Here is a 23,427-nt window from a genome sequence, read left to right as displayed (position 1 = left end):
GTTTCACACACCAAAGATTATGTACCAAATTAGACCTCCCTCTCTTCCCAATAACTGAGGAAACTGAGTATCAAAAAAACATATTCCGATCAATTTTATTATCTTTTTTTATGGTAAGGAATTTCACGCATTGCACAAGTGCAAATGACACTGATAATGCTATTTACAAAAGCTGTAAAGCTTAAAGGAAATATTTTGTGTGTGTGTGTGTGTGTGTGTGTGTGTGTGTGTGTGTGTGTGTGTGTGTGTGTATATATTACCCCTTTAGTTTCTTGTGAAAACTTGTGGTTATTCCTTCAGTTGACACTATGGAGACCAAGTCCGAGCACAGCTTGGGTGGCAACTTTGTGTTAAAACAACCATGCCCGAGTATATGTAAGGCCATGATTTTCCCAATGCGGAAACCACTTATCACTTGAAAAATGGACTCATTTTGTATGAGGACAATGTACGGGTATCTAGCAATCTACCCCTTGGCTGGTGCTGCCTTCTGTTGTAAATTTCTAGAATAAAAAAAAAAAAAACATTAGCAAACTTAACACTTGCTGTCATGAATGGCTGAGTCAATATAATTTCAGCAACGTAATTTTGTACATGTGCTCTTTAGGTTTTGCATTTTGCTATAATTCTGCAACAAATATGACATGTTTGTTGAGTGAACAAAAAACTTTGGAAGCTCAATAGGAAGAAATTGCTCAACAACTCACGTTACACTTCTTTCTTGGAAGTAAAATCGTACTTTCTGTCATAATTACTACAAAATATGTAATCTACCAGAGAATTAAAATAAATATGAAAAATAAATCTATAAGTCTGGCCCTTTTCTAGTTGTACTATTCCTGAAGACACATTGATAGTATATGTGCCAGTAACGCTTTAAATAACGGCATAAATGACCGGTTTTCTATGCCCAATATTCTTCTAAGTGGCCAGCCTCCAAAGTGTTAATGATTATAATTACTATTAAAACAGAAATCATCTCATTTTAATGGCCTTGACACAAATCTAGTGCCATTAATTGGATATGAAATGCCACAGCAACATTGTAACAAACATACGTGGTTCTACAATAGATTCATAATCCTATATTACTTTTATAGTAGATGAAATGCGTGTTTTACTGCTGCCTAATTACCTTTAAGGCCTGCAACTGTATTATTAATGATAAAAAATAAGGAAATTACTGCACCAGTTACATTATTACTGAAAAACACAAAGTGTGTAAGGCATTTATTAAAACAGTCAAGTGCTGTAGTTGAAAGCCATGCTTACACAACTACAACACATAGCAGTGTAATTCCGATTGATGATCTCCAAGTGTGAATAATACAGAAAAAAGAGAAAAAACTTGGGGATGGGAGCAGGGAGGGGAGTGGAGGGGGAGGTGGATGGGAAGAGAGGGATTCTTTAACCATGTGACAGAAGGTGTAAGAATTGCTGTACGTTGAATAACAGGCATGAAAAATGAGTAAAACCAAACTGTATTTAAGAAGAGTGTTATAGAAGGATTACCACTGTTGTTCAGTTCTCATGTTGAAGTAATGATCCAAATTTCAGTCCTATGCTACACATGCAGCTTAAATTAATACCAGCTCTAAAGTTCATAGCTGATTTGGTCCTCCCAGCCAAAAATACTAACAATTCAGAAAAAAAAATTGTTGAATGAAGTTCACAGATTCCTTGGAACAGAATTTTTGCCATTTTAAGACATAGTGCTCTCTGTTATTAGCAAATCCAAAAACTCTGTAAATTAAAAGTAGAGGTGTGTGATCTTAGGCTTCCTCAGAGTGTTGCCACCTTTAACTGCGTCATACAGACGGTGAGAATATTTTGGCACACTGACTCATTGCCACCCTCACAAGTGGTGCTGAAGGTGGCCGATAGCAACAAGCCAGCCTGCCAAAACCCTGCATCATCTACAAGCAGCCACATGGCTGAACACCTGAAAGCAATCCAAACTTGTGAGAGAGATTTACCTAATCTTGTGTGTTTACACAACAAGTTGTGCAATAAATTTCTTTACAGTCGCGGCTTTCATAGTTACAGTGTTCTGTGTAAGTCAACACAGTGCGACTTTGTGGCCACAAACGTCTCTTCTATGCACTACAGAGGATAGTACATGTACGTGCCTTGTGTTGTGGCTTTTTTTTCCCCTGTATGTTGCCCTGATGTTACAATATAGTTTCCTGAAACATTCATTCTTCAGCTGCAAACTTACTTCAAGGGTGTATTACTTTCATGAGGAAGAGGAAAATTATGCAAGTTTTAAACTGTGCTTTACATAGCACTATCAAATTTGTTGTTATTTCAGGTGATAGCAATTTTTCTCCTAAATTTGATGAAAATATCAAAATTCTAGTGACGAAAATAGCCTGTAAAGTGCATCAAAATCATCTTATATATTCTGAACATGTGCATATTCAATGTTTATATTGTGCACCACAAACTCACAGGCCAATAAAAGAAAATGTTCTCAGAATTTTGTGTGAACATGGCACAATTACTGCAATCAGTGCAGTTTCTGTTACATACTAACAAGTTGATGACATTCGTTTGTCTCTATTCTTTTGTGTTTGCAACCAAAAAGCTGGCCTCATTTCCTTAAGAATATCCCATCAGATGAAAGGTAGAAGAATCCAACAAAACATTCCTCAGTGTGCTACACCAGAGAAAGCCAAAGAGAAACTGGCAGACAAAGCTGTGTTCCTCCACATCTACCCATATGTTTTGAAATATACCACAACAAGATATTGTTCTGAACCTACAGAGACAGTAAACCTATAACTTCTAGTATACTTGTACCAAATTTCAATGACTAATACTGAATATCTGATTTGTTAGTGTATTTCTGTACTCTTAGGGTAACTGCACAGCAATTGAACCTGGCATGAAAGAGTTAACTAGAAAAAAAGGCACAACTGTAACCAACCTAAACATCTGTGTGAACTAGAGCACTGCATTTGCACGAGTGATCTTTTTCCCCACCACTCCCCTTTTTATGCACCTTAACCTCACTCACCTTCATGTGCCACATGACAGGGAAAAGGATAAGGAAATATGGCAGGTTGCTATATCACAGTGTGTCACAAGATGTAGTGCTCAGTGAAGGAAGGCCATTGCCCCTACACTGATTCTGCAACTTCACAACATGTGAGCGAGCGACTGTGACTCTGTGAGATCCGTGTGGCCACATACACGGCTCACGAGGCCGTGTTATTAGGTGAGATAGTACATGTCACTTTCAGTAACTTCTGCCAAACTTACAGTTTATCGTATATCAGACCACAGTTTGATTTGGCATTTCACCTGAACCCCACGACTTTGGATCTGTAGTCTGGCACCTACACACTGAGCCACAATACACACCTACTTTAACTGGTGCAGTTATTTTCCTTCTGATGCAATAGAAGGAATTCTGACCAACAACATCTACCACTGAGTGCATTTGGGTTCCAACCCACAATGGATAAAGCACTATAAAACTTATTTTTAAAGTAAGACTCTCAACAGCTGTTATAATTTTTCAAACAACTAGCCGCCAGAATTTGTGCACCTAAAAGTAGAAATTTCAAAGACGTAGCTACAAAGCTGCACAGGAGGTGACAGAATCTACCACCTGCATACGACGTGAAAGGCAGGTGCCAACTTACTTGTCGGGGGTGCGGTTCGCACCGGAGACGCTGGCGGAGGCGAGGGCACGAGGACCGGAGCTGTGGGCACTGCCGGGTCCGGCACGGGGGTGGGCGGCCGGCCCGACTCCGAGTAGCCCGCTCCCGCTCCCATTCCCGTGTCCACTTCATGCACTGCTCCAAGGTGGGAGGACGCAAAGTCATGCATCATGCAGGAGGCACAAGCTACACCATCCAGCTGTTATTGGCCTATTGGCTCCCTATACTTTTCAAATTTACTTTCAAGTTCAAAGCACAAACCTATTTTTAATACATTACACACCGTGATTTTTTTTTAACCACAAGACCATTTCTCTAAGAACATTTCATCTGCACTCACGATCTACGTACTGTTTAGTTTATTTTGTTGTACTTCTTCTCCTTCATTTTCTTATACTTCTGCAAGCTTTACAGTGTGTACTTTCTGATTGGCGTATTAAACACACCACAGACTGTGCACCAATTTTCCTCCGAGTTACCTTGGACTGTACAATTCTGCTTCTTCAGTAAACCTACATATTTATAAACAACTCAATAACAGCTGGATGCATTCCAAAATAATTTCTTCATTACATTACGTGAGCATATGCGATCTGTGCAATTTTCTCACCACTATCGATAATTCACAATCCATATAAACAACACACTACAAGTGTTAGAAAAGCAGTTAACTTCTACAACATGCAAAGCAACAATTACTCTCTTTATCTGGAACAAGAACAACAACATGCAGTCGCAAGCAAAATGTAAGTTTTGGTAATAGCTTATTGGAAGTATTACCAACACTATACACACAGCCACAATTAAAATCCAAGAAGCTAACACAGTAAAACAAAAAAAGGGGGCTACTGAAGAGAGTACACAGAAGAACAGATTTTGATTATATACATTGGTCCTACTTGAAGGAGCCCTCACTGAGAGGGAGTTACTGTATGTGGAAAGTGGCCATGGATGTACATTTTATTCAATTGCAATACTGTGAAATCATTTAGACTAGTCATATTGCCCTAGACAAACACAGACGACAAAGTATTCAACTGACACTATGCAACATATTCAAGTCTTTTGTGGACTCTGTAATTAGTCAAAGCCAATAATGATACTGACTACATCTACATACACATTCTGCAACACAAAGTATGGTGTAGGATGGCTTCTAGCACTACTAGCCATTTCCTTTCCTGTTCCATACACAAACAAAGCAAGGGGAAAATGACTATCCATAAGCCTCCATAATAGCCCTAATTTCTCTCATCTTATCTCTGAGATCCTTACACAGAATGTACTTTGGCTACAGTAGAATCATTCTACAGTCAGCTGGTAAAGCCAGTTCTCTCAATAGTGTCTTGCAAAAAGAATGCTGTTTTCCCTTCAGGGATTCCCATTTGAGTTCAAGAAACATTTGCGAACCTACTGGTAACAAATGTAGCAGCTTGTCTCCGAACTGCTTCAATATTTTCCTTTAATCTGATCTGGTGGTGATATCAAACACTGTAGCAGTACTCAAGAATCAGTCACATTAATGTTATACATATGGTCCTTTATAGGTGAGGTTCACTTTTCTATAATTCTCCCACAAAACGAAAGTCTAACATTCATCTTTTCTACTGCTGTCCTTGTGTGCTAGTTCCATTCTGTATTGCTTTGCAACGTTAAGCATATACATTTAACCGACATGACTGAGTCCAGCAGCAAACCACGAATACTGTATTCAAACATTATAGAATTGTTTTCCCTACTCGTCACATTCTTTTATGTTTCTCTACATTTAGAGCAAGCTGCCATTAATAACACTAAATAGAAATTATGTACAAATTATCCTGAATCCTCCCACAGTCGATCATCAATGGTACTTTTGCTTATATTACAGTGTCACTGGCAAACAATCACCTATTGCCATTTACCCTATCCGCCACATCATGTAGGTACAGTATATAGGTAACTAGAGCAGTCTTTAACATTTCCCTGGGGCACGCGTCACGATACCCTTGTCTCTGACGAACACTCGCCATCAATGACAATGTACTGGGTTCTATTGCTTAAGAAGTCTTCAAGCCAAACACATTTCTTCTTCTTCTTCTTCTTCTTCTTAAATTCTCTTATGCTTTCAGATGTTGAGCTAACCCCACTCTACCCATTTCTTCCATTCCACTCTATTCTTGCACAACTACCAGTTCTCAGGTTGCAGGTTGCAGTGGATTCCGACTGGGTGAGGGGGTCACCATGTACCTACGCTAATACCATTGGCCTATTTGGGAATCCATTCCATGTGCCCAGACTTCCATTAACAGTCTGCACTGAGGTATTGTGTCAAATGTTTCTGGAAATCTAGAGATACATAATCTGCTTGCTGCTCTTTATCTACAGTTCACAGGATACCACACGTGGAAAGGGCAAGTTGAGTGTCACACAAGCAATGCTTCCTAAATCTGTGTCCATTTGTGGACAGAAGCTTTTTTTAATCTCAAGGAAATGTATTATATTTGGACATGGAATATCTTCAATACTTCTGCAGGAAACAGATGTTAAGAATATTGGTCTGTAATTTTGTGGGTCTTTTTTTATCCTTTTTATATACGGCAGCCACCTATGCTTATTTTCAGTCAACACTGATCTTTGCACTGCTCTCTGTATGACCTGAGGATAAAATATGAAATAAAAAGAAATGGCTTCACATTATGAACTACTACTGTTTTGCGGCAACTTAAACATTAATTTTAGTAGTTTCTGTTCACATACAATTTATTAGAGTAGGAATTGCCTAACGGGGTAATTTAATTCCCATTAAATGTCTTATGGATAATCTGGCGGAGTTGAAGACTAAATCAAAGAACTTTTTCTGCTGCACAGCTTATTCTACTGAATAGAATATTCTCAGTAGACCTGAAAATTCATGTTTCAGATTATTTTATGGTTCACATTAAACAATAAAATTTAATAATGCATACTCATTTCATTATACTGCACTTAAAATTTACATCCATGACTTATTTCCACATCTCAGATTCTCCTCTCCATGGGATCTGTGACCCACTCAGAAACAGAGGCATTGCAATACGGCTTAATTCTTTTCACAGAGATGAAAATATTAGTGTGGCAAACAATACCACTAACAGCTTACCTGCACCAAGAGCTGAACTACAGGAAACAAATAGATTTCATGCATCGAAAGGATAAGACGAAAAAACAAACGAGACAACTTACCTGCCATTTCGTTACAACACTCAAGTTCAAATGGCTCATTAGTTTAGTATCGCACCTGCACCAGTGACGTTAAACTATGTGCATACAGCAGTGAGGGATCCCTTCATCCAATATACCTGTGCCAGTCACATTGTCAACATTTCAAGTCAAGAGCAAAAACATTATGCAAGATGTGGCAAATGAGTTTGGGAAAGCATAATTTCTATACTGTGCATATTTAAATGGAAGATACAAAATTATTCCGAGATCTTTTGAACTAGGACAGCACTCCACTTTCTAAATAGAGTGGCTGCCATTTGTGAAGTAAAACTGCTGGATCTATAAAGTATTCCATCTGCCTTCAAGTGTGTACATATTCATATCACGAAAGAAATCTCAAGATGTGTTTGTCACACAGACTTCGCCCACAGTGATAAATTTTACCCATTCCCAATCTCACGCCCGCCACATCTCTATCAGATTTACATCCACTATAAAACAAGCAGAACAGTGATAGATTGTGAGGCTCCATTACCAAGTGCTCAATTGTGTGCTCCGTGAAGAACATTCAGAAACACTTTCACCACAACTCCAACAGCCTGAAATCAATTAACTCTAAATCCTTCTCTGTAAACACAGTGCCATCAACACTTCACCAGGAGTTACATTTAACTAACTAAAAAGACATGGGACACACAGTACATACTTAAACAGCAGGAGAAGCAGCAGGCTTTTATTTTTATATAACTTAGGTCATATATGTTAGGATGTTAAATATAGCATGTTTAAAAAGCTGCATTTTATGTTTGAAGTCAAGGAAAGAGAGTTTAATTCAATTTTCATTTTAGTGGCGATATCCTGAGGCTCCTAGTGGCCAGCAGCTTCGCCTGTAACTAAGCAGTTTGTGAGTTGTAGCATTAAATTGTGTGATTCCTATGTGCCACCACACAATTCATAGTTAAAAAAATCCACTAGCAGTGCCATTCCGCTGCCTAGAAGAAAGAAGGATAAAAACACCACACCCATAACAGGCCTTATCCACTGAAATCAAGCCAGGAAACAAATGCAAAGACCGCCAGTTCAGAAGTAAGTTGTATACAAGTTAATGCAAAGGCTCTATTGTACCAAACACATTTATATATAATAAACAACACAAATAATCATACAAAACATTCACAAAAAACCTAACATAATGTACACATGAACACCAAATAAATAATATCTTAAACATGGAAACACACACACACACACACACACACACACACACACACTACTGCTACTACACAGAATGTGTTCATAAAAATGCAGTTTGATATTAAACATGTACTAAAATGCACAATACCCATTTACACCAATAACACAGAGCATTTTTATTGCATTTCTGTACCAGGATTAATTATTGCACTTCTTTAAACTTTCAGTCATGAACAGTTACTATTCCCATGACTTTTTTTCAGCTGTTCAGTTTATTCCAGCAACAGTGCAGCTTCTTCATACAATTTTATCACACCATTAATTCATGTTAAAGTCAAGTACAATCAAATACGAGACTATATGGTACTTTATGATGAGATCATAGTCTTGAAATTAATGTTTGACTTGGACACCAAAATAAATTGTGTGATGATGCTGCTGCTTGGAGAAACCAACAGTTACTGAAACAAAGGTTTCAATCTGTGTCAGGGGAGAACCAACATTTTATCGCAAGGCAGGGAAGATGTATCACAACACTTCAAAGAGGTTATATCAGAGTGAAAAAGTCTCTTGACAGTGAAAAAGTCTCTTGACAGTGAAAATCTCACCAATTACAATTCACAAGCTTAAGAAATCCAAGGACAGATGCCTGAAGGGGAAAAAAAGTAAACTGGGTAATTTTACACATGCTATCACGTGCAATTGACAAAATAACATGCTAGGTGAACTTACACAATAAAGAAGAGCTGTCCACAGTCAACAGAGTGATTAATTAAATAAATAGATCTTAGAATCATATTCCTTGAGACATTTAAGTCTCTTCATTATCTACGATAATAATCGAAGCAGAAGACATGAATTAAAATATGTACTGTGGCCGAGACTCGACCCCCAGGTCGTCTTGCTTGTTAGGCAGAAATGCTAACTATTTACACTACCACTGCACAAACTACCCAAGTTGACCATTGTGCTGTGGTAGTGTAAATGGTTAGCATTTCTACCTAGCAATCAAGACAACCTGGGTTCAAGTCCTGGCTGCAGCACAAATTTTTGTTCATGTCTTCTGCTTTGATCATTATTGTAATTAAACAAATGACTAATAAATATCTTAGCAAGAATATTCTCTTTTTATGAACACCTTATGTCTCAAAATGGATTAAGACAAAAATGAAGGTACGTTCGCTACGCAACTCACTCACAGCACAAAAAATGAGTATACTTATGTAAAATTATATCAGCACACCGACTGTTTCTAAAGTAAAATAGCTGCAATCACAAAGATCTAGCCAGCTAGCAGACAAGAGTTTATATAAAATAGTTCCCATTGGTTTTATAGTTACAGTAAAAGGCATTTTCATTCAGTGCAACTTCTTCTTGCTCTGAGTGTTCTGTAGAAAGTCTAAAATGAATCCTGAGAAAATATGATAACCATTTTCAACTGTCTATCATAAATAACATTTTTATCATTTTCATTTCAGGATGCTGTAATAATAATGTAACATGAGCAAACGAACTGAGGGTCATATTTTATAATTCTTGTATTGAATCAACACCAAATAATTTTTTAATGTGCATTATTTTACTGCTGATCTGGTATATTTTTCTGAGGTAAAAAATAGAGATCACAGATATGTGTAGCTGAAAATGATTACTGTTAACTCATTAATTTTGAATAATGTGTCTCATGAAAAGCAGATTTCTTTGTAACATTAAGAACAAAGCAAGTCAATGCGCACATGATGAACATCATCTTTAAGTCAAAACTGCTGGGAAGAAAATAAGATTTTTTTTTAGCATTTAGCAAATTATTACTAAAAACATAATATACAGGACTTCTTAACAAGTTTAATGCCTTCTGGAATGATGTTACTTTACTTTTCCAACTCTTCTCTTGTTATTCATTTACTCTTTCAGTAAGCAGTTTAATTAGTAGACCTCTGGATGAAAGATTGCTGAACAGTGAAGTATTAAAGGTACAAATCAATCACGATTGGATGGGATTCTAATGAGGAAAATTATATGAACATTCAAATCAGTTTGCATAGAAGATGAGAGAGAATGGGACATAGAACTGATGACGAGTTACTCTGTGAAAACTTTCATTCCAGAATTAGCAGTCTTATCTTGCCCTCTGCCCTGTGATGAATCAATCATTTGACATTTGTTCAGTTTCCTTGGTTTATTATAGATCTTTGTAACAATACAAGCACTAAGCAGTGCTTTTGCAAAATAATGACCACCACAAAAAGACAATTTAGTACCTGCATATCCTCGAAACTTTCTAAATCAAGGTATCATTTTTGTTTTAGCCAAATATGACCATTCTTTTTTTCCAGTGTGTCAAAATGACAAATACCTACTGATGTTGCACAAATTCCCTGTTACAGTCACTGTAACTTAAGCTATCAACAACTAGAAAACCTTCAGTGAGAAATTCAGTAAAAATGTTATGCTTTGTCAATTAAATTTCATATGCCACAATAATGTTCTCTCACTAATTATATTAACAATTTTTTGCCAATAGATATTAAACATCAAAGACGTTGCCACATATGAAAATCTTAGATATCATCTAAAGTAGTTGTCTACCTACTGAGAAACATACAATACCATAATGAGTACATCACTCAAAGCCCATAAATTCACAACTGGTGGCTACGCAAATGTTTGCATCAATGTGAAATGCCATTAATGTTAACTAAACCCAATGTACCATTTGCCACTGGGGCATTAAATTTAACACAGACTGCAGTTATCTTCAATTAGTAACAAACTTTCAGTATTTTTTAGAATCCTGAGCCAACTGTAAACAGGCGAGGTATAGTATTTGTAACAGTACTGTGAGGCTTGTTCCATAAATACAGGCTTTTCTCAAAAGTACTGGAAATGCAATCACAGGCTACGATTTATCAACCATTTCTTACAGAATTCAGTATTCTCAACTGCTACCGCATGCTACGTTTTTCTGGACTAGCGTCTCAAATACAGTTATAGTTCTTGACACCTCTGAAAAAAATTAAAGGTAGCAGAAATTTGACAGCAATGTTATGTAATGAAGTGTTACACTCTGTTAATAAAGACTACATCAAGAATACATGAAGATCTGTGCCATATCTATACCTGTCTCTGTCCAATTGTATAAGATCTTTTTAACATTGAATACATCAATGTCAGCTTCATGGAAAGGACAGAATTTCCTCCTGGTGTTTCCTACATTGCATTGAATACATCAATGTCAGCTTCATGGAAAGGACAGAATTTCCTCCTGGTGTTTCCTACATTGCTGTCAATACTAAGGATGTGATCATGTGCACACTCACGTAATCATCGAGTCAAGAGGGAGAGGGTGCGAGAAGAATGCTTTTGCATACAGTATTCTTACAAATTAAGTTTTGTCCCACAACGTATTATCAGACAAGCCACGCAGATAGCTGCACACATTAGTATGCTGCTTCCGGGATTTGGAGATGTGCGTCAACCTCAAATTACATTCACCTGGTGTGTTCACGATGAGAACTGGTATGATGACCAGCCTGGAAGTGGTTTTTTGGTGGTTTCCACTAGGTGAATACCTGGCTTGTACCCAGATCCTGCCTCAATTACAAGAATCGCAAATATATATCAGGCATTCTCTCACTTTTACACGAGTTAACACTAGACTCAGGTAGATGGGCTTCATAGGCTTTACAGTCATCTCAGTCAATACAAAACCTCTGTTCTGTGAGATCCTTTCCCTCAGCAATCAGAAAGAATACCAAGCAATAACCTTCAAGTCCACAACTGATGAGGTATAAGATTTAAAAATAACTTTAAGATCTAAACGTGGATAAGAGAATTGTACGAATGCATACCTTTTGAAGGTGGCTACACTGGAGGACGAAATGGTAGTTTTGATTTTTTTTTTTTTTTTTTAAACAAAGTTTTTGCAGATGCAGCATCAGCTTCATTCAGCAACCCTCACAAGGAGCATTAAAATGTTCACAACTACTCGATTCAAACTTTTCGAGTTTCAGTGAAGGTGTGACAGAGACATAAGCAATAAAAGATTGAGGAGGAGGAGAAAGTGGCACTCACCTTCACGAACGACTGGCCTCTCCACTGGCTGGCTGGCGGCCTTGGTGGACGGTTTGCGAGTGGCTGCCGGTCAGGACAAGTGGGCGCGTTCGTGGGCGTAGCACGTGACACGGGGTGCGAGGTGTGAGGTGTGAGTGATGTCGTGGGTGGGCAGATGGGTGAAGGGCAGGGCAGAGTGAACGATTGAGGCGTGAGTGAGGTGGGATGTAGCAGGGAGGTGTGAGGACAAACATAAAACACACCGCACTGTCATCACATGCACCATTATTCGCAAGGCCGACCCTTCACTCCAGAAAGTATCACTCTTTTGCTATGGGCTGTGAAACCAGTCCAAATACTGACAAAATCATTGCTGCCATTAGCATATAGCAAAGTTTGCCCATTTATATATACATTGTAATGAACTTCAGTAGTAAAATCGTACGTGCCTGTCAAGTCGACAGCATTGTTGCGCAAAAATTAGACACTTGACGACCAGCTTCATCTAGTTTAGTAGGATACTATGCATGTGATACAAGAAAAAATAAAGTATAAGCTGACTAGAGAGTGTCTTAGAACTGTAAACAGCAACAATCTGAAATGGGAAGTTTCAGACTGTGACCTCGGCTTTCGAAGAGTGAGGAGGGGGTTGGGTGGGGGCAGAAGAAGATGTGGAAGAAGAAGAAGATGAAGAAGAAGACACAACAATTGGGGAGGGGGATATGGACGAGTAAGGGACACCATACAAACTAGCCCTCTTCGGTACCTACTACGTATTCTTGTTTTAACCTATTCAATTCACTGGAGACACGTGCTCTGGCAGAGAGAGAGAGAGAGAGAGAGAGAGAGAGAGAGAGAGAGAGAGCAAGAAAACAACCAAAGCTAAGGTGCTGATATGAAGTTTGTTAGACATACACCAAGACCAATGTAAAAGGATAAGGTAAAGAATGAAAGGAATAAAATACATGAGGCGTAAAACTCAGTATACAGGAAAAATTCTGCCACTCTAGATTAATATGGTACGGTCGTGTGAAATGGATGGAAGAAACCACAGTGGTTATAAAATTCCTTGTATTGACTATAAATGGGAAAAAAACATGTCGAACAGCAAAGAAGATGAATTGACACCGTTAACAAGGATGTGGTTGAAAGTAGTTTATCTTTGGTATGGAAACCAAAAGGGAGAGTCGGACATGGATATAAAAAGTTGGGAGGCTTGTCACTAGCACCCAGGAAACTGGAGCTGCAACCTGATGATGATGATGATGATGATGATGAAAATGCCTTCAAAAAATTAAACTGACAAAATTAATTTTTTGGGTTTGCTGGTAAATGTCTGCAGTTGTGTTATACACAGGAATCCCCATGCCACGGTGCAGCAGAACACTGCTAGAAGAACCAAAGCAGAATGGCACAGCCTACTGATAAAGTACAGCATCACGTGTTGGTTGATTTCCTGCATCTGAAGGGGGAAAAATGCAACAATTCGTATTGAGTTGACAGAAGTGGACGACAGCACTCTGCAGATGTATGACAAAGTGATGGAGGAAATGCTTCCAGTTTGCTCAAAAAGGTCTGAAGTGGCAGACCGTATCTCTGTAAATAACCAAGAATCACATTTAAGTAGCGGCCCAGGTGCACAAATAGCGGCCACAGTGGAAAAAGGTAAGGGGTCAGTTTTTACATTTTGAACACGACAAAGGCCACCACCAATTGTGTGACATTACAGCAGATGTCACAAGAAGATGCCTGAAGGGGAGTTTTTGCTCCACAATACCCCACACGATAGTTGTACACGTCGCTTCTTCAGGTCATCATAGTTTGCCTGATCTCCGTATTCTCCCGACAAGGCATCCAGCGAGTTCTCCCCATTTCTTCACAAGAAGAAAGCTCGGAGCAGCAGGCATTTCTAGATGGACGACAAAGTAAGTTCCCAAATGGCCAAAATGCAAACTTCCACAACTGAGGCCTCCACCACCGGGAAAAATGTCTCTCATTTAAGGTTGAATATGTAGTGGACTACACTGTCACCCTGTTTCATTGTTACAACTCTATTTTTTTTTTAGGTGAAAATTAAAACTTTGCTTACCTCTTTGTACGAGTTTGAATTTAAAAGTAGTCGTAGCAACACACATTTTTGTTTGCCCACACACCTCATTCAGACTAACAAGCCTGTGTAATAACATTGTGCTCTAGCGTGAACAGTTAAACTGATGAATCACATTACATGTTTCACTACTGTGCTTTGCCACTGATGACAACACCAAATAGTCACGATAGAGTCACATTATTTTGACCTGAAACAATTTCATAATGGTAAGACACCCTGCACATGTGTCAAATGTTTCCCTTATTCTGTACGTCACTGTAGCTCGTTTTGCACCTTGTGTTACATTCTGCTCCATAGGCAGAGTCACTATTTGCACAGCTACAGCAGCACCTTCTTGTTACATTCATTTCAATGACACAATACATTGGTGAAATGTAACTTACTTATTTGATAGACAACTGGCTGCAAAACAGAATGTTGTTGTAATGTCTTGTTTGTCTCTATGAAACCTACAAAAACATGCACTGTCACAACAACTTTTAAAGTTGTATAATTGAAGACCCTTTGCACTCACACAAATGGTGGAGACCTGGTACGATCATGATACGTCCTGACTGGTTTTCTTGCACACTTCAAAAGCAGAGGTCAAAATTGCAGACGTCCTTTTTCAGTCACGAATGTTAACTGTTATAACATATCTGTGTGCAGGAGAACAACTTTGCATAAGTATTATCATACCGATGGCCCCGAATTTTGAGTGACCCTTCACATTTTACGTATTATTTAAAGAATTTCCTTCACAAACCCAAGTGTCTTATAGACTTAGTTGCTTACACCATCTGACAACAATCTATCTTGTCTGAAGTGCAAAATTAATGCAGAGTTACAAACCCTGCACCCTGATTCAGATTCAGTCAAGCACATTACTGCTTATCAATAACAAATCCATGGTACAACAGCTCAGTTCCTGATTTAACCAGTAACTAAAACCCTTTGGTAATGTTTCAAACCAATTTCCCGAACAGCATATTTCTACACTCAAAACCATTGTGAACTGAACATAAGAAGTGTTAAAAACGTGAGAATGTCTGGAGATCTGGGTCTCTGCCTTGCTACTGTCAACAAAGGCTACAGCAGATTTAGTCCAAGGTATCTTTCACTGACAATGAATATATGTGTTTGCATGCAAGTAATGTGTGACACATACAGTCGTACTCTCCAAGACAGAAACTGGTACTGAGATAACTGCCAATTAACAATCTGTCTTTGTTATGCCAAGAACTTTTTGCAGCAATTATTGAATTAGCAGCATCATCAATAGCAGTATTAGCTGTGAAGAGGAAGATATGAACTTTAATTGACAGAATGTACAGTTGCAGGTGTGCACAATGTGATTGTGAGTGTGAGAATGAGTGTGTGCATGTAATTCTGAGGGCAACGATTAACAAGCACGAGGGCAAAGGAACCGTTACTTAAGTTTCAATACTTCACACTCACTAAACACAAGCTACAAAGCAAGTTAAATGCACAGTACTGCCAAAAATATCCAAATTACTGTATGTGGTTATTGCCCTAGCTATTTTTGCGCAAGAATTCTCACCAAAGCTTTTATAGCACCACAAACACATAAGGTAATAGAAGCACTGAAAAGCAAGTGAGTGTAGACCCATAAGTAAGGTGTCTTTGTTGACATACACACACAAAATAATACCAATGTCTATAACAAAATATAAAATGTAGCCCCTGTTTACCATTGTCATTCACAATGAGAGAACTACAGTGGAAATATCTAACAATGTGGACACAGAAGAACTGTTACAAACATAATAATTTACATACATAATTTAAAGAATCTCTTAGACTGTGTTGTGCAGGGACCCTTCTCATAAACAAGGATGTACTGAAGTTGTACAGTTAGAAAAGGAAAGCTTAGATAGATATGCAGCAGTGACATGCCATTTGAAGACAGTACATCATGCTAAGGAATTTCTAAGGTACTTTGGTTCTTTCCACTGGAGGAGGGATATTAGATACATGAAGGACAGCATTTGTCATGCACACATGGCTACATGTAAAGACATACCACAATCCTGGCCCAGATAAACAGATACAGCAAAGCTGGTATGAACCGTATTCTGCAGTCAACAAGACATGAGAAACCTGAACACAACTTTTTGTGGTATTGTTTGTTGCAATCAATTGTCAATTTCTGTTTCATCCTACCCTGCTTGAACACAAATTGCAGTCTATACCCCTTAGAAAAATTTACATACATCCAATCTCACTCTCCTCTTCCTTTACCACACTACCAGCTCAAAGTTTGAGATTCATTCATCTTCTAAGTGTTGATCGATGTATTCTTAAGTTCATTATACTAGCAACAGCCACAGTACTACACATCTTCATAAACATTCTATGCCACCGAGAATATGCAACCTGGTGGAACAATACTGTAGTTCCAAGTTAAATACAGATAAGATACTATGCCAAAGAATACTAAGAGGAAACTACTGAAAATAAATCTGTGATTTCACACCAACATATGGATTCAAGACCGACTAAAGTTATGGTCAGACATAGTTCAGACCTGAAACATGCAATCACCCAAGAATACACAGTACAGAAACACCCAGGATGGTAACTACTTGTGTAGAAGCTGTCAACAATAGCTTTCAACTGTTTTCAGACACGTAACATGTAATGTGGATTGTCACACATTAATCCTGCATATGGTAATAAGTTACTCACCACATATTTATTGGAGGGGGTGCGGAAAAGGAGAGCATTCTGCTCAATACCTTACTGATATTGAGAGTTGTAAAGAGCTAGGATAGATAAGCTCCAGTACCCTAAATAAATCTCTTCTTTAACGGCAGCCACAAGTGGTCTCAAGTGCACAGTGAAAATTATTTTGATCTGAAGATATAAGACAAGTGGGGAGAGGGCTTAAAAATTTGGACATCGATTTCTGCACAATGAGTTTGTGGAAACCAGTACCATGTACAAGCAAATAATTCATGAGTAGTTTTTTTTTTGAGAACTTAAGGGCGAATAACTGTGATGTGTAAATTAATTTTAATAAGGTTAGTGCTGCTCCTGTAATACTATACATCTGTATACTATAAATCCTGTAATACTATAACAATGTTGCAACCTCAGTCTGTGACACATCAGTAGCACGTTAGAAGTAAAGTGCTAATCACATGTCAACTTGTTAATTATGGCTACAAGTTCTCACTGTCGCTCGCACACAGCTAAAGGAAAACTTTCATTTTGTAGCAAAAAAGTGAAGCATTTTCACATCAGAAAAAGGCTCTGCAGTTATGTAGATGAGAAGTAACAATACAGATGTGCAGTGACTAGTGAAATGTCCAAACTCAAAGAACTAGGCATCACCTCTTTCACAGCTAACCGGGGCTGGCTACGAAGATTTTTCAGTCGAAATGGATTAGACTTACAGATGAAAACTACAATCATCCAATGGCTTCCAGGTGATTACGAGGAAAAAGTAGTGAATTTTCATCACCACACGATATACTTATGCCCCAAACATTCCTATGTATTACCGCAAATTGGTGTCGCAGATCAAATTCCGGTCTATTTTGACATACCGCTTCACAACACCGTGAACAAGAAAGGGGAATCTGGTGCCACAAAATGAACTGATGGCAATGAGAAGCAAAGGCGCACAGTGATGATTTGTGCAACTGATAATGGGTGAAAGCTACCACCTTAAGTAGCATTTAAAAGGAGAGCTATTCCAAAAATATCAGTGAAAGGCATATAGGTAAAAGTGAACCTGAAAGGGTGAATGGACAATGGCAATACGGTTAGCTACATGACATGTTTGGCAATTTCGCCCTGGTGTGTTACTGAATTTACATGACACATTGGTCCTGAACAGCTTCCACGTGTATATACAACTGAGAAAGTGCAAGACAAGTTACATAAAGCAAAAACTGACTTGGTCATTATCCACGGAGACATACCCTCTGTCCTATAACCACTCAATGTGTGTATAAATTGGTCATTCAAAGCTGCACTTAAACAGTGAAATATGCAATGGATAGCCAATGAAAGCCCTAAGTTCACGAAGAGTTGAAAAATCAAGGAACCGGTTCTGTCCCAGATTTGTGAGTGGGTGAAATATGCATTGGACTCCATTCTCCTAACACTGGCAGAAAAATTCTTAAAAAAATGTATCACAAATTCACTGAACAGAACAGAGGATGAGACACTATGGGAAAATGGCGACAACAATTCTGCTAGTGATGACAATGGAAGTGATTATGAATAGAATCTGTATGTTAGAATTTTTTTTGTAAATAAAACACGAATTAAAGCCAATACTTCTTTCTTTCTTTCCCTCCCTCCCTTAAAATTAGGGTCTGTGGATTATTTGATGCCATGTATTAACCGCATATACAGGGTTATTACAAATGATTGAAGCGATTTCACAGCTCTACAATAACTTTATTATTTGAGATATTTTCACAATGCTTTGCACACACACATACAAAAACTCAAAAAGTTTTTTTAGGCATTCACAAATGTTCGATATGTGCCCCTTTAGTGATTCGGCAGACATCAAGCCGATAATCAAGTTCCTCCCACACTCGGCACAGCATGTCCCCATCAACGAGTTCAAAAGCATCGTTGATGCGAGCTCGCAATTCTGGCACGTTTCTTGGTAGAGGAGGTTTAAACACTGAATCTTTCACATAACCCCACAGAAAGAAATCGCATGGGGTTAAGTCGGGAGAGTGTGGAGACCATGACATGAATTGCTGATCATGATCTCCACCACGACCGATCCATCGGTTTTCCAATCTCCTGTTTAAGAAATGCCGAACATCATGATGGAAGTGCGGTGGAGCACCATCCTGTTGAAAGATGAAGTCGGCGCTGTCGGTCTCCAGTTGTGGCATGCGCCAGTTTTCCAGCATGTCCAGATACACGTGTCCTGTAACGTTTTTTTCGCAGAAGAAAAAGGGGCCGTAAACTGTAAACCATGAGATTGCACAAAACACGTTAACTTTTGGTGAATTGCAAATTTGCTGCACAAATGCGTGAGGATTCTCTACCGCCCAGATTCGCACATTGTGTCTGTTCACTTCACCATTAAGAAAAAATGTTGCTTCATCATTGAAAACAAGTTTCGCACTGAACGCATCCTCTCCCATGAGCTGTTGCAACCGCGCCGAAAATTCAAAGCGTTTGACTTTGTCATCGGGTGTCAGAGCTTGTAGCAATTGTAAACGGTAAGGCTTCTGCTTTAGCCTTTTCCGTAAGATTTTCCAAACCGTCGGCTGTGGTAGGTTTAGCTCCCTGCTTGCTTCATTCGTCGACTTCCGCGGGCTACGCGTGAAACTTGCCCGCACGCGTTCAACCGTTTCTTCGCTCACTGCAGGCCGACCCATTGATTTCCCCTTACAGAGGCATCCAGAAGCTTTAAACTGCGCATACCATCGCCGAATGGAGTTAGCAGTTGGTGGATCTTTGTTGAACTTCGTCCTGAAGTGTCGTTGCACTGTTATGACTGACTGATGTGAGTGCATTTCAAGCACGACATGCGCTTTCTCGGCTCCTGTCGCCATTTTGGCTCTCGAGCGCTCTGGCGGCAGAAACCTGAAGTGCGGCTTCAGCCAAACAAAACTTTATGAGTTTTTCTACGTATCTGTAGTGTGTCGTGACCATATGTCAATGAATGGAGCTACAGTGAATTTATGAAATCGCTTCAATCATTTGTAATAGCCCTGTATACGGTATTTCATCAAAATAAGGCTTAAGCTGACACTGAGATAACACTGAAAAATGTCAGGATAAACAACATATTTTAATATGCAAGGATCTATTTGGAACAACATTCATTTCCTCATTATGTTCCTTTTTTGCTCACTTTATTTCATGTGCACCTTACTTATGAGACAACACTCAATTTAAAACTCGCACTCATGAAGAACACTGATAAATTTTGGGATGAAAAAAAAAAAAAAAAAAAAAAAAAAAAAAAATCAGGAAAGTGTAAATTATGTCTAATGAACTGTGTGCTACACTTTCCTCATCACAGTAGTCTTCTTGACTAATTACCTGTCACTTCAATTTGAAACCTAATTTCATTTGTTTCTGTATTCACAACACATGATACACCAACGGCTATGAGTCACTTTCCATCAAGTAGATAAACTGTTATAGGAAGATAAGTGGAATAAGATAGAATCATATGAATTTAGGAAAATTCAAGTTGGTTGACTAAAAGGGGATGCTACATAAATAGCATACAAAATAATAATAATAATAATAATAATAATTAATAAACCAGGAGATACATGATGGTAATAAAGAAGTGCAACAAATCTGGCAGAAATGCAACAAAAAGCAAACACTTCACCCATATAGAAGCAAAACAAAAATCACTAATAATTGGTGCAAGAAATCTTCAACAAAAAATAAATAAAATATGAAATACTTTCAAACAATAATTCACTATACAAAACATTAAGGTTCCTTCCTTAGAACAACAAATCAACTGAAATTCACATGTACATTGCAATACGCAATTAACTGTGTGTATAACATTTCTAGGAAAAGTTTAAGTTATCCGTATAGCCTGTTGTCGCATCCTTTGGCTTTATTTTCTTTTTCTGTCCTAAGAAACTGCAGAGAATAATCACATAGCAAAATATCCTAAGGTGACATGTCATTCTGCAGCACAATTAAACAGTAACAGAGGCAAAAGTTAGTACATCCTTTTCATAGGTCCATACTTACAATGTTAATCAACCTAAAACTTGATCACTTTGAAATTGACATGTTTCTGCGGTATGAACTTCCATCTCCAGACAGACACCATCAAAACAGACTGAACACCTTACCAGATAAAAGCACAAACTGACTCGTAAAAGAACAGTAACATTTTCAGATTAAGTTTTCGTTGTACAATACTACCATCCGCGTACTGCTGTATGCCACATTTTCCCTACACTGATACTACCAAGTTTAAATAACGCATTTTTGAAACTTCCTGGCAGATTAAAACTGTGAGCCAGACAGAGATTCTAACTTGGGACCTACGGCTTTTGCGGCAAGTGCTCTACTAACTGAGCTGCCGAAGCACAACTCGTGACCCATCCTCACAGCTGTACTTTACCAGTACCTCGTCTCCTACCTTCACAGAAGTTCTACTGCAAAACAAGCAGGACTAGCACTCCTGGAAGGAACGATGTTGCAAAAACATGGCTAAGCCACAGCCTGGGGGATGTTTCCAGGATGAATTTTTCACTCTGCAGTGGAGTGTGCACTGATATGAAACTTCCTGGCACATTAAAGCTATGTGCCAGACCGAGACTCCAACTTGGGACTTTTGCCTTTTATAGGCAGCTGCTCATTTCAATTGTGTTCGGATAGCACAGTCGATGCAGCAGTTGCCCGCAAAAGGCAAAGATCCCAAGTTCCATTTTCAGACTGGCACACAGGTTTAACCTGCCAGGAAGTTTCATTTCAGTGTACACACCCCTGCAGAGTAAAAAATTCATTCTTAATACATTTTTGCCAAGATATCTTCAACAATATTTCTTAAATAAGTAAATTTGACACTGTAATTTCAGTTGTTTTGATGCTGTTTCAGGTTGCACCCACATCTGTGTAGTCTTACATTATTTGTTAGCCAACATATCTGAGATGCTGCTGCTAACAACATTTAATCTAAAACTATTCCCAAGAGGCATTCATTTGTTGATATTACAGCAGTAGTCTGAAGTTCCACCACCATTTTTCTCGTTGTCAAATACAGTGAAATATTTCTTGATTCCCCCCTCTCAGTATACAAGTGTTACCTCGACATTATCAAAATATAACTGATACAGTGATCTATAAGTTTCAGATGGGAAATGGGGCTAAACTACATTACAAGACTCTCGGCCTTCTGGGAACAGTTTTTTTCTATTTTTCCTAGACTACTATAGCTGTAACTGCATTAACCACCTTGTGCAGTAGAGAGAGTAATCTGCACAGTTAGTTACCTTCTCTGGCCTCTGTATCCTCACCATTCACTTGCACTTGCTCAGCCTCTGGTGACATTTCTCCATCCACCCTAAAACAAGGGAATTTATCGAAACAGTGTTTACCTCAGTAATGTAAATGTATGGCAGTCATATGAGAGAGAGAGAGAGAGAGAGAGAGAGAGAGAGAGAGAGAGAGAGAGAGAGACTGCACTCAATACTCACTTTTCAGATGGTTGTTCATCAGGAGAGCTAGGTGGAGGTGTCTGCTTGGCAGCCAGTTCCTCTTGACGTTTGCGCTCTTCCTCTTCTTGGCGGCGTTTTAGTTCTTTCAATTCAAACTAAAAGAGAAGGCACATGTATTAGTTAAAAAAGTCCTTTGTGGTGAACAAAACCTTGGAAAAACTACTGTGTCATGCAGCAAAGCAGTATGCCATATTTTGTAATCACAGACTGCCATCTGATCACATAATTCAAAATTTATGCCAGAACTGGGATTCAAATTTTGATTTCTTACTTTTTAGGAGCAGCACCTCACAACTGGACTATCCAAGCACACCTCCTAGCCAGCTAAAATTTTCAGTATTCTTATGTTACACAGGGCCTCTACCATCAGTTCTAAGGACTGATGAAAATGCAGTCAGACTCGAAGTGCAATTTTGGTTTTCAAATTTTCAGAAATAGCTGCAACCAGTTGCCTATTTGTAAATGTACAATTTTTATACAACTATAACTGTTTCAAATCACAAAGTGACTCGTGGTCAAACTGTACACAGTTTGTAGTGATTTGTTGTAGCAGTGTAGGCTTGGTCATCTAGAGAGTTATATGCAACTATGGGTATGATACTAGTGCAGAAATCACTTTGGCAAATGTAATTAATGTATTGCAGTTATGTTGATAACACAGCACTACATGAACTTTGCCACATGCTTCACAGGATATAATCTATAATTTTGTCTTCATACATTTATGCTCAATATTTTGTGTGCACTAAGTAAAGCACATTACGCAAGTTCACAAGCTTTCCTACCATACAGTATTTCTCGGTCTGAAATAGCAAACTCAGACCAAGTCTAAACACCTAAGGACTAATCAACCTGCTTTTCCACTGAGTCAAGTGTACACCACTTTTGTGCATAATCTGTTGCTTTAGACACGCACTTAGCACATCATATTGGCACCAACTTTATGACCTCATTGTCAAAAGTGCGAGTCACGGCACCAGCCTATTGTGCGTGACATCTTTCGCACCAGCACCAGTCTCAAATCACACATTGA

The 23,427-nt window shown here is 38.5% G+C and overlaps 1 protein-coding gene across 5 annotated transcripts in view; it reads right to left on the bottom strand.

Annotated features, from left to right (window-relative positions):
- LOC124717362 (spectrin beta chain) overlaps window positions 1–23,427 on the bottom strand; it is a 496,390-nt gene that overhangs the window by 33,281 nt on the left and 439,682 nt on the right. For 2 of the 5 annotated variants that reach the window (XM_047244195.1, XM_047244199.1), the window contains 3 exons: window positions 22,374–22,489; window positions 22,170–22,240; window positions 3,651–3,803 (listed from right to left, as the gene is read on the bottom strand). In XM_047244195.1, coding sequence (XP_047100151.1) covers window positions 3,651–3,803; window positions 22,170–22,240; window positions 22,374–22,489 — 340 coding nt within the window. Of the gene's footprint in view, window positions 1–3,650; window positions 3,804–12,119; window positions 12,183–22,169; window positions 22,241–22,373; window positions 22,490–23,427 lie in introns of all 5 variants that reach the window. The other 3 variants (XM_047244196.1, XM_047244198.1, XM_047244197.1) reach the window with 2 other exon arrangements.

Source organism: Schistocerca piceifrons, chromosome 9 (assembly GCF_021461385.2).
Source record: "Schistocerca piceifrons isolate TAMUIC-IGC-003096 chromosome 9, iqSchPice1.1, whole genome shotgun sequence".
NCBI lineage: Eukaryota > Metazoa > Arthropoda > Insecta > Orthoptera > Acrididae > Schistocerca > Schistocerca piceifrons.
The sequence above is the reverse complement of the archived record's forward strand: the minus strand, read 5'-3'. Positions and strand labels throughout refer to the sequence as shown.